We start from the raw sequence: 15,409 nt of genomic DNA on the forward strand, positions 1-15,409 counted from the left end.
ATATTACACTGTATGTTAACTAACTGGAATTTAAATAAAAACTAGAGAAAAAAGATAGCTGACAGGTCAACTGGGTGCTAAGCGGATATAGAAAGGCTCACATTTCTTTCACACACACAGAAAAAGAAAGAACTAAATATAATTAAAACAATTGAATGCCAGTTTAAAACGTACAAAGAAAGGGGAGCCAACTCACTTTTATGTGGGGTAAGAGTGATTATTTTGCTGCATTTTCTAGCATCTGCCAAATATGATTTCTCAGGATGTGGTAGCTGGCTGACAGCCCCTTAGAGCCACTAGATTCCGCTCTCTCTCTGGGTTTTCTCCCTTTCCCTCCTGCCCTCTGAAGCCTTCCTGCAGACTTTCCTTGCCCTTGTTCTCTTTCTAGGAGCTTGTACTAGTCCGGGTTCTCCAGAGAAACAGAACCAATCGGATGCATCTCTCTCTCTTGCTCTGTCTTTCCCTCTCTCTATATATAGATAAACACAGTCTCTCTTTATCTATCATCTATCTATCATCTATCTTCATCTATCTCTTTATCTATCATCTATCTATCATCTATCTATCTATCTATCTATCTATCTATCTATCTATCTATCTATCTATCTATCTATCTCTTTATCATCTATCATCTATCTATCATCTATCTATCTATCTATCTATCTATCTATCTATCTATCTATCTATAAGGAACTGGCTCACACAGGTGTGGAGCTGGCAAGTCTATAATTTGTAAGGAAGACTGGGGGTGCCTGGGTGGCTCAGTTGGTTAAGCGTCTGCCTTCGGCTCAGGTCATGATCTCGAGGTCCTGGGATCGAGCGCCGCGTCAGACTTCTGCTCATCGGGGAGTGCTTCTCTCTCTCCCTCTGCCCCCTGCTCGTGCTCTCTCTCTCTGTCTTGCTCTCTCTCTCTAAGTAAATAAATAAAATCTTTAAAAAAAATTTGTAAGGAAGGCTGACAGACTGGACACCCAGAGAAGAGCTGATGTTGCAGTCTTGTGCCCAAAGGCAGTCTGGAGGAAGAATTCCTTCTTTCTAGGGGCACATCAGCCTTTTCCTCTGAAGACCTTCAACAATTGGCTAAGGCCCATCCACTTTACGGAGGCTAATCTGTTCTCTCTACTGATTTAAATGTTAATCATACCTAGAAACTACCTTCGCAGCAACGTCTGCATTGGTGTTTGACCTAACAAATGGGTACCATGGGTTAGCCAAGTTGGCTCAAAATTGATCATCACAGAGTTCATTGAAAGGACCTGGGGTTCACTGAGCTTTTGTTAATTTTTGAGAACAACGACAAGGCTCAGGCCCTGGGACCCCAGGAAACACAGAGCACTTCTTCAGTTCCCTTCAGAAGGGAAACCTGTCCAACCTTCAGTGTTTTGTTTCGTCTTTTTCAAGAAACCTACAGACAGCACCAAAGAGGCTTGGGTGGTAAGTCTTGGTCTCTGGCTTTTAAGCCACAGTCCCTGGCTTCCAGATTCCAGAGGAGCCCTTGTTTATACTGATTCAGGAAGAGTATGTTGTGGGCTTGTCTTATCCCACATTCTTCCTTTTCACAAGCATGAACTCAGTCCTTCCTCTCTGAATTCCTCTGGTACTTTGTACCTCAGTCAGGGTGCTTGGAACTAAGGATCTTGTGTTGTAGTTGATGTACATTCTCTTGCCCCTCCCAGCCCCGCTGACCAGATCTATGGACGTTCTTGAAGGCGGGGGTTGGGCTCACACTTCTGAATGACTGCCCCCTGCCAGGACACTGCTGCTTTGTAAACATGGCTTCTTGGGGAGACTTCGAAACGCTGATCCTCTATCTCACTGGGCTAAGTTCAAGGTGTTGGCAGGGCTGCATGCCTTTCTGCAGGCTCTGGGAGAGAATCGTTTCCTTGCCTTTTCCTGATTATAGATGGTGCTCTCCTTCCTTGGCTCATGGCCTGCTTTCTCCCTCTTCAAAGCCAGCAATGGCGGGAGGGCCTGTTGTCCGTGACATCACTGTCCTCTCGTGCCTTTCTCTTCCACTTTTAAGGACCCTTGTGATTGGGCTCACCCAGGTAGTTGGGAGTAATCTCCATCTCAAAGCACTTAATCACACCTGCAAAGTCTCCCTTGCCATGTAACATAGTCACAGGATCTGGGGATTAGGATGTGAACATCTTTGGAGAGTCACTATTCTGCCTACTCTAGTAGCCTTATGATTTCCATTTAAAATAAGTAATTAGTGTAAGATATGATTTTAAATGGAAAGGTATAATAATTTTACTCGTAACAATGCTAGAGTTTTTGAGATATATTTATGCTTAACTTATAAGTTATTAATTTACCTGGGAATGTTTTGTTTATTAGGGTTGATGCTTACCTGAGCAGGTATTTGAAATGCTTATAAAAAAAAAAGCATATGTGTTAGATTTATAATTGTAGCTTTAACATGTTTAAAGGAATTTTCTTTTTTTTTTAAAGATTTATTTATTTGAGAGAGAGAGAAGAGAGTGAGCATGGGGAGGGGCAGAGGGAGAGAGAAACTTTTGCAGACTCCTAGCTGAGCTCAGAGCCCCATGCCAGGGCTCGATCTCACAACCCCAAGATCATGACCTGAGTCAAAACCAAGAGTCGAATGCTTAACCGATTGCACCACCCAGGGGTTCCAAGGAATTTTCATGAAGTGTATAAAAGGGATTTGTTTTTTTTTAAAGAGACTTTAGTCTGTTCAATTTGAGCTTATTAAACAGTACTAGACTTGTAAAGATGTAGTTGAACTTAAACTTTAATGAAAACTAGGTCTTCACATTTGTTACTTTTTCAACTACCATTAATTTTTAACCAAGAAGCTATAAATAGTTCTGTCTATGCCCATAAACTCACACTGATTCTTATTCAAGTGGAGGGTAAGCATGTGATCAGTGAGACTTTCAAAAGCATTTTGTGAATGTCTGTGTGTGTTATTTAAAAAAAAAATTTTTTTATTAACAGATAATGCATTATTTGTTTCAGAGGTACAGGTCTGTGATTCATCAATCTTACACAATTCACAGCGCTCACCATAGCCCGTACCCTCCCCGATGTCCATCACCCAGCCCCCCCATCCCTCCCACCCCCCTCCACTCCAGCAACCCTCAGTTTGTTTCCTGAGATTAAGAGTCTCTTATGGTTTGTGTGCGTTATTAATTCATTCAGCCCCAGCACTGTGCTGGGTACGATGACATAGCCCCAGATCAGATGCAGGAAAGTGTTATGGGAGGTGAGATTTACTCAGTCGGAGGAGGCTTTAGGGACGAGCTGGTCACAAGGAGCCATAGATGCTTACCAGACAGAGGCAGGGGAAGAATATTCTAGTGGATAGAGCAGCCTGAGCAAAGAATGCTTGGGATATTTAGTGAGTGTTGAGCTTTTGTGTTCCTGGTGGAAATTAAAAAAAAAAAATCTGATTACTCCAATATGCCTTTTATGTCTTTTTCTAATGGAGAGTTAGTGGCAGGATCAGGGTGCATTCCAGAGTAAATGTATTATTAATTCAGCTACCATGTCGGTCACCTGAGCACATCACACCTAACTAGAGATGCAGAGCAATGTTGCTTGGGGAATCATGATTGTTAACATTTATGGAACACGTGTGGTGTGCCTGGTTCCATGCTTTTTTACTCACATTAGTTTGCTTAGCCCTCACAACCATAAGTAATGGATTTATTATCACCATTTTGGAGTCTAGGAAATTGAGACCTAGAGGAATTAAGGGGACAAAGGTCACAGTGTAGTAAGTGGCAGGACCATGATCTGAACCTTGCTCAAGCCATTCCCTCTTTCTGGAATGCTCAAGACCTCACTTTTCTGCAGCTGGCTCTTTCTTACATTTTGGGTCTCAGCCTCACTATCTTTTGTTGGAGAGACCTACTGCTCAGCCTGTCATCAGCAGGTTCCCTTGTTATTCTGCATCCCAGACCCTTGTTTATTCTTACCATAGCACTTATTATGAATTAAATGTTTTCCTACTTGCTTTGATTGTCTTTGTTTTTCCTACTAGAATCTAAATTCCATAAAGGCAGGCATTCTGTCTGTCTTGTTCACTGTCCTATTCCCAGTGCCTTGCACAGGGTCCAGTGTATAATAGCTGTTCAATAAATGTCTATTGATGAATACATTGATACTGATTTCACGGCTCATTATTCCCTAATCATTCTAGTATACATACAGTAAGTGGAACTATCCCATTTAAGCAGAGTGCTGTGTTATTTACTGAGTTTGGCACTCAGCAGCAAGCTTATTTTTCTACATGTTCCTAGAAATTTTATAACAATGATAAGTTTCTGGGACAAGGAATCTAAGCCTCATGAGGCAAAAGATAAACATACTCAGTATGCTAAAAAGCCAACTTGAATTGGCACACACCAAAAATGCACCCGTGTGTTGTTGGAAAAACATTTATTGCAATTCAGTGTCAAAAAATTTTTACAAAAATATGCCACCGTCTGGTACAAACAACTATAAAAAAATCAATTCATCATGCAAGGAAAGTGTGCAAATAATTTATACAGAAGGACTTAGCTCACACAATATTAAACATCTTTGCATGTAATGAGACTAACCTTGTACTTTTAGTTACATGTTCAATCCCCTATAGCATTTTTTATTAAAAGGAGTAAAGCTTCTAAACTTAGGACATGGACTTTCATATACACCCCCTCTAGCCAGGGTTATTGGCACTTGGTAGAATAAAGATGGTGCCAAGAGTTCTCAAGCGTAGAGCAATCCTTGGAGCCTTCTGTTTAACAGACTTGTGCATCGTTAATTAAACAAACATTGCTATACTCAAAGACAGAAAAAGTCATGTTCAAACTCCAGAAGTAATGTTGTAGCAGATGGAGTTTTAAGAAGTTCAGAGATTTGGAGCAGCCATCCATTTTTGGACAAATGGAGCAGGGCCTGAATTTTGGGAGATTACTCAGGAAGCTTTGTTTGCTGAGTTCAGGGACACTTTGAAAAATGTCCAGCAGACAAAGTCACAAATATCTGTGGTCCCTCGCTCCTTGCTGCCTCTTGGAATAAAATAATCCGTCTTTGCTGAGTGAAGATGAAGTTTAGCAGAGAGTGGGAGGATTCTCCCCCGCCTCCCCCCCACCCCCGATAGAAACTCACCAGATCTTATGGCAGGTGCTGGAGGGTGGGGAGATGAAGGGGATGGATTAAATGTACTTCTTGGTCTGAGAGGAAATACCTGCTTGGTTACCATCAGAACCTCAGTTTCTAGAAAGCAAGCTGGCTGCTCAGCCATTATCTAGCTGTCTTAAGGACCGCTTTTGTAATTAAAATTTAAGTACCGAGGGAAAAGTGAGTTTGTCAAAACATGCTGCTTGCTCTATGGTGAGCAGGTTGTACTCACTAGAATGCTGTACTCTCGCGACAGGTTCAGAGGTTCGTAAAAATGTTAAGCGGCTCCGGGGAGAAATGTTAACTTCTCCACGGAGAACCAGGGACTTAAAGTATTTGGAAATGATAATGGCTGGATGCGTAACACTGGACCTTCATGCTTGCCTTCCACATGTTGAGAAGTCGGGTCAGGTGTCACGTGCCTCCAGACAATACCAACAGATGCTGGGTAGGGGGGCACAGAGTCAAGGCCTCAGAAAGTCCCGGGTTCATACTCAGGTCTACCACTGAGGACCAGATGGGCTCAGACATGTCCCCTGAATATTCTGGACCCCCTACCTCATGTTGAAAGGCAGAAGGAATGCCAGACTCCACCATCTTCAACTTCCCTTCCAGCACCGAAGTCTGGGATGGGAGTTTCCTTCCTTTGGGAAACCACAAGGGTTCACTCTAACAAAACAGAGAAGAAAGCATCTAAAGAAGATGTGGAGTTTAAAGGAATTATGATCTTGTTTACTGAAGACATCAAGAGCCCAAGATATATCAAAGAGCCATGTCTTTGCATTTGTCTAGAGGTTCGGGGTGTTTCTGAGGTCTGTTTAAACACTAATAGGATTTTAGGCCAGGATCCAGTCAGAAGGATGGTTCACAGACTCAGATAGTTGGAAATAGATTAAAAAAAAAAACAACAAAAAACACCCAGATGTCCACATAGAAAATGTTGATATAGTTTAGTTAAAAAAAAATTCACACATAAAATTACAATTAAAAAAATTCACACACATAAAATAGAGTGCATAGCAAAACATCATTGCCCTATAGCCTGGCAGAAAACTATAAACTCAGGTGCGTATTTTATGATAAACATTGTATTCAATGCTACAAACGATATACGGTTGAACATGTCTTGAAATGATTGACCTTGCAAATCACACAAATGAAATTTTAAGCTCCCTCTCTTCTCCCACATAGAAACAACACAAAAAAGGAGACTGTTAAATTTTAAGCTCCTCATGAAAAACACTTTTCGAATCCACAGAGAATCATGACTATAACACTGTACCTGCTTGTGACCTTCCTTCACCATCACCCAGTAAAGCTTAGACAAATGAAATTTTAAGCTCCCTCTCTTCTCCCACATAGAAACAACACAAAAAAGGAGACTCTGTTAAATTTTAAGCTCCTCATGAAAAACACTTTTCGAATCTACAGAGAATCATGACAATAACACCGTACCTGCTTGTGACCTTCCTTCACCATCACCCAGTAAAGCCCACTGCTGTCCTGAGTGTTTTGCAGTATCAACCCAGCCCACCTCCAATTATCTCCTCTAGGCCACTTCAGTATAAAATTGATCATCACTAAACAAATGTCATCTCATGGCTGACACCCTGGGGATGTTTTTACTTTGTGGTTTTGCCACTCGTCCTCCCATGCTACCGATCCATCTACTCAAAGTAAGAGCATCAAGTAATCATGCCCTCTACTTGAAGATGTCATTGGACTTTTTTCCGGATCTTGCTATGAAGTGAACACTCACATATTCTTTCCCCAGATGTTGTGCCTTACTCTCAAGAGACTCCGGGCTCACTGCTCATATACCTTTACGTTGGACCAGATCATACCTAACATCCCTGTGGACTTGTGCTCACTCACACTGCCCTGGGCACCCTCCTTCCTTCTCTGCAAGTCCAAATTACTTCCTAGTTGACATCAAAGTCAAATTCTATGTTATGGGGTCCGGGGTGGTTAGGTAGGTACAGCAACGAGAGGGGAGCCTTCTATCTCTTCCAGCACTTTCCATTGTCCTGTCCCTCTGGCTTTTAGACCCGCAGTTTTGAGACAGGGATCCTTTGTTTTTGTTTTTTAGGTTAGGTTGTCCCCAGAGGGTTTGCCAATAGAAATTCTAAAGACGATTAGTCCCCAGGGAACGAGAATTCTCTTTTTCACTCACTTTACTTTTATGTGAGGCTCTGGCCATGCTTAATAGCTGCCACGTGGCACCAACACAGATGCTCTCACCGCCATGTTCTTCTCCATTGCCTTCACACAAACCACAGCATCAAAGATAGGCCATTTCTATTCCTTCCCCCATCCCTCTCCACCTGCCATTTCCTTTCTTTGTCTCCTCTTCCAATGAAAGAGAACCACAAATGTTGGTTTCTTCTTTTTCCTTAAAAATTTTCCTTGACTTTGTCACCACACCACCTCCAAAAATGCCAACAGAGATGGGGAGAGCCCAGAGGCACCATCAAGGGAAACAACTCAGAAAGCCATCACCCTACCACCTGTGGTAGGAGTCATCTTGCACAGATGTGCCTCGCTGCCTGGGGTCTGAGAGGCAGTCGGGGGCACTGCGGATAGTCCAAAGGAGACTGGTTTGCCAGCTTTGAGCTGATGACCTAAAGCAGGCAACACTTCTGGGACTGCAAACCCGAGGGTGCCCGGGAGTTCCCACCTCCCTGATCGTCACGAAGGGGCAGAGGTCACGAGTTGATGGACAGATGTGGAAGGCCACGAACACCTACACCTAAAAATGACAGAGTCAAAGGTTCCAGAGATCTCAGAGTAACAATCAACCCAGCTCCGCCCCACATCTTTCAGGAAGCGGAGACATTTGAGAGAAGTTGTCTGAATTCTGGAAGCGCTTGTTTTTTATTCCACCATCTAGGCCCTGCATTCCTCAGTGTGACTTTGACTCAGGGGGGAGGGGAGAGCAAAAAAACCCATTCGGTATTACAGGGGCTCCGGAAGCTCAACCTTACCCAACAAGATCTCATTCTTTAATGTTTAATTCTTCTCAGTGGGGAGAATTTAAATGCAATTTAATTTTTTCTCCTGATGGGGGTGGGGGGTAGTGAAAATAAACACGGAGACACCCTGGTGTGTAGGCACAGTGAGGAGGGTTGACGGAGAGTTGACTTCTCTTCAGCATGCTGATACTGGGGCTGTGCACTGAGGGGAGGGCAGGAAGGGGCTCTGCATCACCGACTGGTACCTGGCCTTGTTTCTGTACATGTTTACCCACCTTTCCCCTCCCCAGGTCACCCCAAGGTTCAACCCCTAAGGATACACTGTTCTCCACTGTGAATGTGAGCAAGTTCCTATTTCTGCTTCACTTATTTGCCAAGGGCATGCAGGGTGGCAACTTTATTTGCAAAAGAAGAAAAAAAGCACAAAGCAAATACAACTGCCAAAATATGTACATTGTTGTAGAAAAGCAAAGTTCTATAAAAAGTAAAAAACAAAAACATCCCCTACCCCATCCCAGGAATATTTGACAATGACCTCATTAAGTCCTGAGATTTCCTTTCTTCCACACAGTTATCTGCTGATATTTGCCTAGCAAGATCCCCAGGGGTATGGAGCAAGTTTAGGGATGAACTCACAGTACTTCTGTTCCCTATGATTGGAACTCCGGGCTTTATCTCGTCATCCTCGCAAAAAATCCTAGCTTAGGCTGAGTAAATTTTGATGTTGGACATAAAGAAAAGAAAGCTCCTCGGCCCATCACCTGCCATGAGGGACAGCCCCTAGTAAAACGTTTAACTGATACGTAAAACCTGTTTTACAAGCCTTTATCAGCACTCTGGCTTCGACCAGTCCACAGATAACGCTTATCTGTGAAGATATTCTGGGAAGCCCAGACAAGCCGAGAAGTTAAACAGGAATAAGAAAGTCTTCACAGCTTTTGGGTGACTCATTCTATCTTTTCTGCAGTAGGACTTCCTCTGGGACTGTTTTTAATCGGTCTTATGTTGTCCCGAATGAGCTATAACACAGCTATAATACGAAAGGGGAAAAAAAAAAGGCATATGTGCTGTGGAGTTATTCTAGAAAAGAGGCAACTCCGAAGAGTGCCTATTCATCTAAAAAGGAAGTCTGCAACATGAGGAGGATTGCCTCCAGGATCCCTTCCTATTGAAACCACTTTCATGTGACGAAAAACCAAGAAAAACAGACACTGCCTACCGGACAATGTACTTTGGCGGAGGGAGCACTGCATACTTTCCGAGGTAGACTTATTGTGTGATAATATTTGCAAGATAAGGCCCTATGCCCTCGTGGGTTTAAGATGGGTGGTGCTTCCTTTGCCTTTTTAAAACAACCCCCCCCCCCCAAATTGAAACCAAAGCGCAGGGATTCGCATTATGTTGTCGTCTTCTCCTTCTTTAAGCAAATTTTCACATTGTAAACAGAGTGTTCTATCTTGTATTCGAGTTCTGCCCTTTTCTTCCACATCCCTAGGGAACTACCAAGGCGTCTCAGTGAACATGAGGAGAATTCCATTTTCACCGATGAAACTGAATTCCTGCCCTTACAGTCTTGCCGGCAAATAGTTAGAAAAAAGTTTATTTACAGTATTTCCGTTTTTCCATACCAGTTCTAACGAGAAGTCCGTATTCTTCAACTCCCCGCCGGCAACTGCATCTCTCCCCTTCCAATGTCCTCTCAGTGACTTAGCTCAGAAGTTTTGAGCCAACGTTTCAAATGTACACTATTTACAAATGAACTGTCCAAGCTCTGTATTCACAACCATCTGATCAGCTGGGGAACCCTTCGGAAGTGTTGTCCCATGCTGGGATTCAGAACTTGAACAAGTTGATAAAGTCCTGGGGTGAAAGGGAAACGGAGCAGCTCTCTGGGTTATTGGCTGTGCACGGGTGGTCAGTGCCCTGGAAAGGAACATCATGGTTTTAGGTTTGAGTTCTCAGAAGCATCGCGTTGGCTTGTAGCCCCATGAGGCTGTGCCCAAGCTCAAAACAACATTCCTCTGTCAAGAATGCCATAAGTTGGGCGCCTGGGTGGCTCAGTTGGTTAAGCGACTGCCTTCGGCTCAGGTCATGATCCTGGAGTCCCTGGATCGAGTCCCGCATCGGGCTCCCTGCTCGGCGGGGAGCCGGCTTCTCCCTCTGACCCTCCCCCATCTCATGTGCTCTCTCTCTCTCATTCTCTCTGTCTCAAATAAATAAATAAAATCTTTAAAAAAAAAAAAAAAGAATGCCATAAGTTCTGCAAAAACTAAAGAACTGTGTGTGTGTGTGTGTGTGTGTGTGTGCACGCACACCCACACGCAAAGAGAATGGGAGAATTTGCAGGTGGGTGGGTGTACAAAAAAAAAAAAATATATATATATATACACACACACACACACACATATAAAAATAGGGGTGGAGGAAATTAAGGACTCTCAAAGTTTTTCTCCCCAGGGACTGAATCAGTGTCTCCTACACCTTCAGCTGCAGTAGGGAAGTGCAGGAAAGAAGTAGGAAGGGCTTTCGCATGGCAATGCTGGTGCCTTTGGCTCTTAGGGGCTGGGCTAGGGGGTCTGTGGCAGCCACCTCGAGACACCTACCTTCCAGGAAAGAATGTGACAGTGTCTGCAAAGCTGAAGGGTGTCTCCGTACTGCTCTTTCCGTGGGTAACATCGCACAAGTTTAAAATACATCTTCTTCCAATCCAGCTGTCCTTTGTCAGACAAAATTAATCGCTTGCGGATCTAAATTGCAAACGAATACAGATAATTGCACACGACTGCAGGAGAGTTCATCAAGAAGATGGTTTGTGGTTTTGTGCTTCTGAAAAGTTCTGTTCCCACCTCTCCTTCCCACTTGTTCATCTATGCCCTGCACTTGCCAGGGAAAAAATTGCCCAGATAGAAAGAAGGTCCTTCTGAGCTCTACCCAGTGAAATGGTAGCTTTTACCAGTCTTTAAAAGAAACAGGGGGCTGGTGACATCTTATTGTTGACCTCTACTAAGTTGTATTTGGATGGTCCTTTAAAGTTTAGGTGATTTCAATAAACACCTTCAATCTTTTCTTTGCTGTAGACTTGAGTGATTATTTCCAGGGAGATGCAGTCCCTGCTTGGCACAGTGGCTCTATTTTATATCTAAATATTAGTGGCTTCATGAACAGAACTTGTTGAACTCACACATCTATATAAAGAGGGTGGAAAAAAAAAGTCTGGGGCAGCATGAGGAGGGGAAACAGGCCTAGAGCTGGTGTCCGAAGCCCCCAGTTCAAATTCATACTCAAGGCCAGTCTCCTTCCCTTGAGAGCCATTTCCCTAGTTTGTGGACTGAGTCCCCTCATCTGTTTAAAGTGAGCATCAAGATACCTACCCCGCCCTGGGTTCTTAGACTAAAATGAAACATATCTATAAAAGTTCCTTAGCTATAAAATATAAAGATAAGTTGCTTTTGTAAGTTACTCTGTTATAGAAGAGGAGGACAGGTGTTGCTTTATGAACTTTTTAAAGCAAGTTGTGAAGTGTGCATATAGGTCAAGAATGTAAGTTGTTGTTTTTTCCACTAGAATCACATACATTATTTAGAAACTCCTCGTATTGTTGCTCTCTAGTCAGCCGGGAAGCCCCCTGGAGGGTGGGCACCCATGCCTCGAGCTCAGGAAGAATGCCAAGGAAGTTTGAGGGTGGGGGACAGAGAAGGGAGAGGAGGGACTGCCCGTGAGGGCCCCCCTGACCTGCCGCTCGGAGAAATGGTATTGGCAGAGCTTCTTCCAAAGCAGCCGGTCCTCGCTGAGCACGTGCAGGTCGGGGGCCACCTGGCCGAGGCTGACCAGGTCACGCCCGTCACTCAGCCTCTGCATGATGTTCAGTTGGAGGCACAAAGGCAGGTCAGTGAAGGTGAGGCCTTTGAAGGCAGGCTGTGGGGAGAAGGATGACGTTAAGTTGCAGGTTGTGGGGGGTGGGCCGCAGATCACCAGGTGACACTGAGGATGCAGGTGTCCCCTTGTCCTCCACCCTCAAGCTGGTTGACTGATCCCAGATCCAAAGCTGCAATTCTCCCCACCCCGAGGGCAGAAACAGGACCCGCGGCTGAGGCCCACAGGAATAGCCTGGAACAGCTCGAGCTGAATGGTGCCAGAGGGATTTTCCTAAGTTTCACAAAGCTTTATACTTTTAATGATTCTCCAAACAGCACATGTTGGATTTCTCTGCTCCACTCAGTTCACTCAGTGACCAGATTCGCTACCTTCCTAAAGGGCCCCGTGCCCTGGACAGAGCGCCCCGGCCTGCCACCTGTGCGGGCTTTCCCATCACCCCTCCTGGCCATGGATCCCTCCAGGCGGGTTTTCTTGCCTGTGCCCAAACACGCTGCGCCTGGGCCCCCCGCTCTCCCCTCGCCGCTCTGCCCATCCAAATGATGCTCTTCCTCAGATCCAGCTTATACCTATTTTCTCTGAAAGGGAATTTCTTTTCTGTTTTCTGTGGGTACCCCAGGCATCTTCCTCGAATTCTATGAGCTCTTCTGGGGACTTTTTGAACCAGCCCCTTTTTGTTATGTAATGCAAACTGTTTCCAAAAGGAAGCTTGAATGGAACATTCCTGCTGGAACGTAAGCTCCAGGGAGGCAGCACTTTTTGTCTTTTTTCATTGCTGTGTGCTTTTTCCATAGAAGAGTGCTTAGCATATAGTAGGTACCCAAAAAATATCTGAGGGATGACTGAAACCCTCATAATTAAGTGGGTAAAAAACAACAACAAAAAGACCCTGTGCTTGTTGTGTATATTTGTGTGTGTGTGCGCGCGCATGTGTGTCCTTTAGGAATGGCTGGTCCAGAAACTTTTGGCGTAAGTGCCCCCATCCATTAGAACATCTCTATTCAAACCTAGGGCTCCATGGAATATTTAAAAAAAATTATTTGTGGATAATACATTGACAGTTAATCAGGAGCTGTTCCTGCTATAACCCTCAACTTGTATTTAATTGTTTAATTTTATATTTATTATTTAAATTTTGATGGGCTCATGTTATCCCACCCACACCTAGGTCCTTGAAGGTGGGGTCTAATTTCATATCCCTTGCAGACGAGCCCAGCACAAACAACTTCTTTTGAGGGCCTACTAAGGCCTGGCACTGGGGCTGGAACGGGTTCATTAGGCTCGCAAGAGACTCAGAAACATAAGCAAATAATTATAGAACAATATGTTAAGTGCTATCCAGGAAGTAAGCACAGAGTGCTCTGGGAACCATCTGTGCAGGGGAGGTCCTCACTAGTATTTACTGATCGGTCCTCAACAGCAATTGATGCTGCCATTTGGGTAAGAAGTGAGCACAAATCACCTGAGACTGGGGTTCTTTGTTCTTCTCATGCTAGACCTGGGTGAGCTCTTGATTTTGGACTACTGCCATTTTTAGCTTGGTGCTCTGTCACCTCTGGGGGTCACAGGAAAAAATATAGGATGAAGAAGCCCTTCCTTAGCTCAGGGGAAAATAATCCTGTCAATGGGTATCCTCACATTTTTAGGGAACTACTCTGTTCAAGGCACATCAGAGCCCACACGCACAGGATTCCGGGGGGATGCGTGGTTTCACCAATCCCCACCTGTGTCCCCTGCAGAGCAGGACAGGTGTATAGAGGGAAGGTGGGAAGAGGCATGGGGCCTTGGGAAGCCGGACTATGGAGAAGAATGGGAGGTGGCATGGGAGGAACATGGGATGGACAAGCAGCAGATCTGGATCCCAGGTGCCCTTGGAACTCTGGGTCTCAGTTTTCCCATGTCCAAAGTGAATTGGCTTAGAAGGCTCTCATGGTCCCTTCCAGCTCTAACAATCTCAGATTTGAATCAGCTTCAGCTGATTCTTAACTCATCAGAAGTGTCTATGACTTGACAGTTTAAATTGTTCAGGCTGCTGGGCTGAATTTTCAATTGTTTGCAAAATTCAGGACTTTTGCTGGACCGCTGAAGGCTCTACACTTATTTGTCGTTTATCATCTGCTGCTGATCATATGAGCTAATAAAACTGCCATGAAATTTTCTTTTTGTTTCCAGCACTTCAAAGCATCTACTTTTTTGGTTAAAACTCCCAGGCCAATTATTACATGAACTCCTATTAAAGTCCACTTGGCAGAGTTCACGCTCAAATTTTCAAACCTGAACTTTTCCAAAATCCTTGCCCAGACCCCATGCTGAGCCCTTACTCCTGATAAATGGTTAACTGCTTGCATGCCGCCTTCTTTTGGAATATAAACATATAAAAGAACAATAAGTCAATCAAGCATTTGGCTATAATCCTTCTATGGCTACCCTGCCCTCTCTCGGCTTCAAACACAGCCTTACCCCAAACACTGCCTTACCCACAGTGATTCTATTTGACTTCTCCCTCTCCGAACCAGTTCTCTTCATTTTTCCCCCTTCATTCTTTATTCTATTAATTATTTTTGCCAATAAAAATTGGCTCCATAAAATTAGATATGAAATTTTGAAGGAAAACAAGATTATATGCCGGGAAGATACTGCGAGAACTTTGGCAAATAGAAAACAATTACTGTAAATGTCACCTTAACATTTTTGTGGAATAACATACTTCCCTTTAGTCCAAACTGTTAAAAAGTAGGCTTTAGTATATGTGCTGCCGAAATATAGTCCAGACTGAAGTAATTAAGTCCTGTTTTTCTCTCTCTCTCTCTCGATCTTTCTTTCCTCTGGAGAGTTGGGCATTTGTGTGACAAGCTCTTTAGGGCTCCATGGGTTCCTGTCACTGCTCTCAAGATAATGTGGCTCAGAGCGAGGAGGGCTGGGAAGGAGGGCAGCAGGGAGCAGAGTGCAGTGGGGAGAAGAGCAGCCTCTGCAGACAGGCCTGGGTTCAGTCCCCTGCATCTTACCTGCATCGAGGCACCAGCCACACTATTCTTTTTTTTTTTTTTTTTAAGATTTATTTATTTTAGAGAGAGTGAGTGAGCCCAGTGGGGAGGGGCAGAGGGAGAGGAAGAGAGGGAATCTCAAGCAGACTCTGCTGAGCGTGCCTCCCGATGCGGGGCTCGATCCCACGACCCTGAGATCACGACCTGAGCTGAAACTAAGAGTTGGACGCTCAACTGACTGAGCCACGCAGGTGCCCCCAGCCACACGATTCTTAACTACTCAGCCTGATTTTTCTCATTTATAAAATGAGTAAAAGCATATCTTATAGTGTTGTTGGGCAGAGTGGACGAGATGATGCATAGAAGTACTTAGCATAGCGCCCAGGGGAAATCAGCTATTATAAAGACCCCTACTCATAGTTATTCACTGGATGAGTTAATGAA

General features: G+C 44.2%; 1 protein-coding gene across 2 annotated transcripts in view; it reads right to left on the reverse strand.

Moving 5' to 3' along the window:
- Positions 1-9,505: 9,505 nt before the first annotated feature.
- FBXO32 (F-box protein 32) overlaps positions 9,506-15,409 on the reverse strand; it is a 29,625-nt gene continuing 23,721 nt past the window's right edge. For both annotated transcript variants that reach the window (XM_032415688.1, XM_032415689.1), the window contains exons 7-9: positions 11,841-12,023; positions 10,712-10,855; positions 9,506-10,031 (exon numbers count right to left, since the gene is read on the reverse strand). In XM_032415688.1, the coding sequence (XP_032271579.1) occupies positions 9,942-10,031; positions 10,712-10,855; positions 11,841-12,023 (417 nt within the window). In that variant the 3' untranslated portion in view covers positions 9,506-9,941. The remainder of the gene's footprint in view (positions 10,032-10,711; positions 10,856-11,840; positions 12,024-15,409) is intronic.

This window comes from Phoca vitulina, unplaced genomic scaffold (genome assembly GCF_004348235.1).
Source record: "Phoca vitulina isolate PV1807 unplaced genomic scaffold, GSC_HSeal_1.0 scaffold18, whole genome shotgun sequence".
Taxonomy (NCBI): domain Eukaryota; kingdom Metazoa; phylum Chordata; class Mammalia; order Carnivora; family Phocidae; genus Phoca; species Phoca vitulina.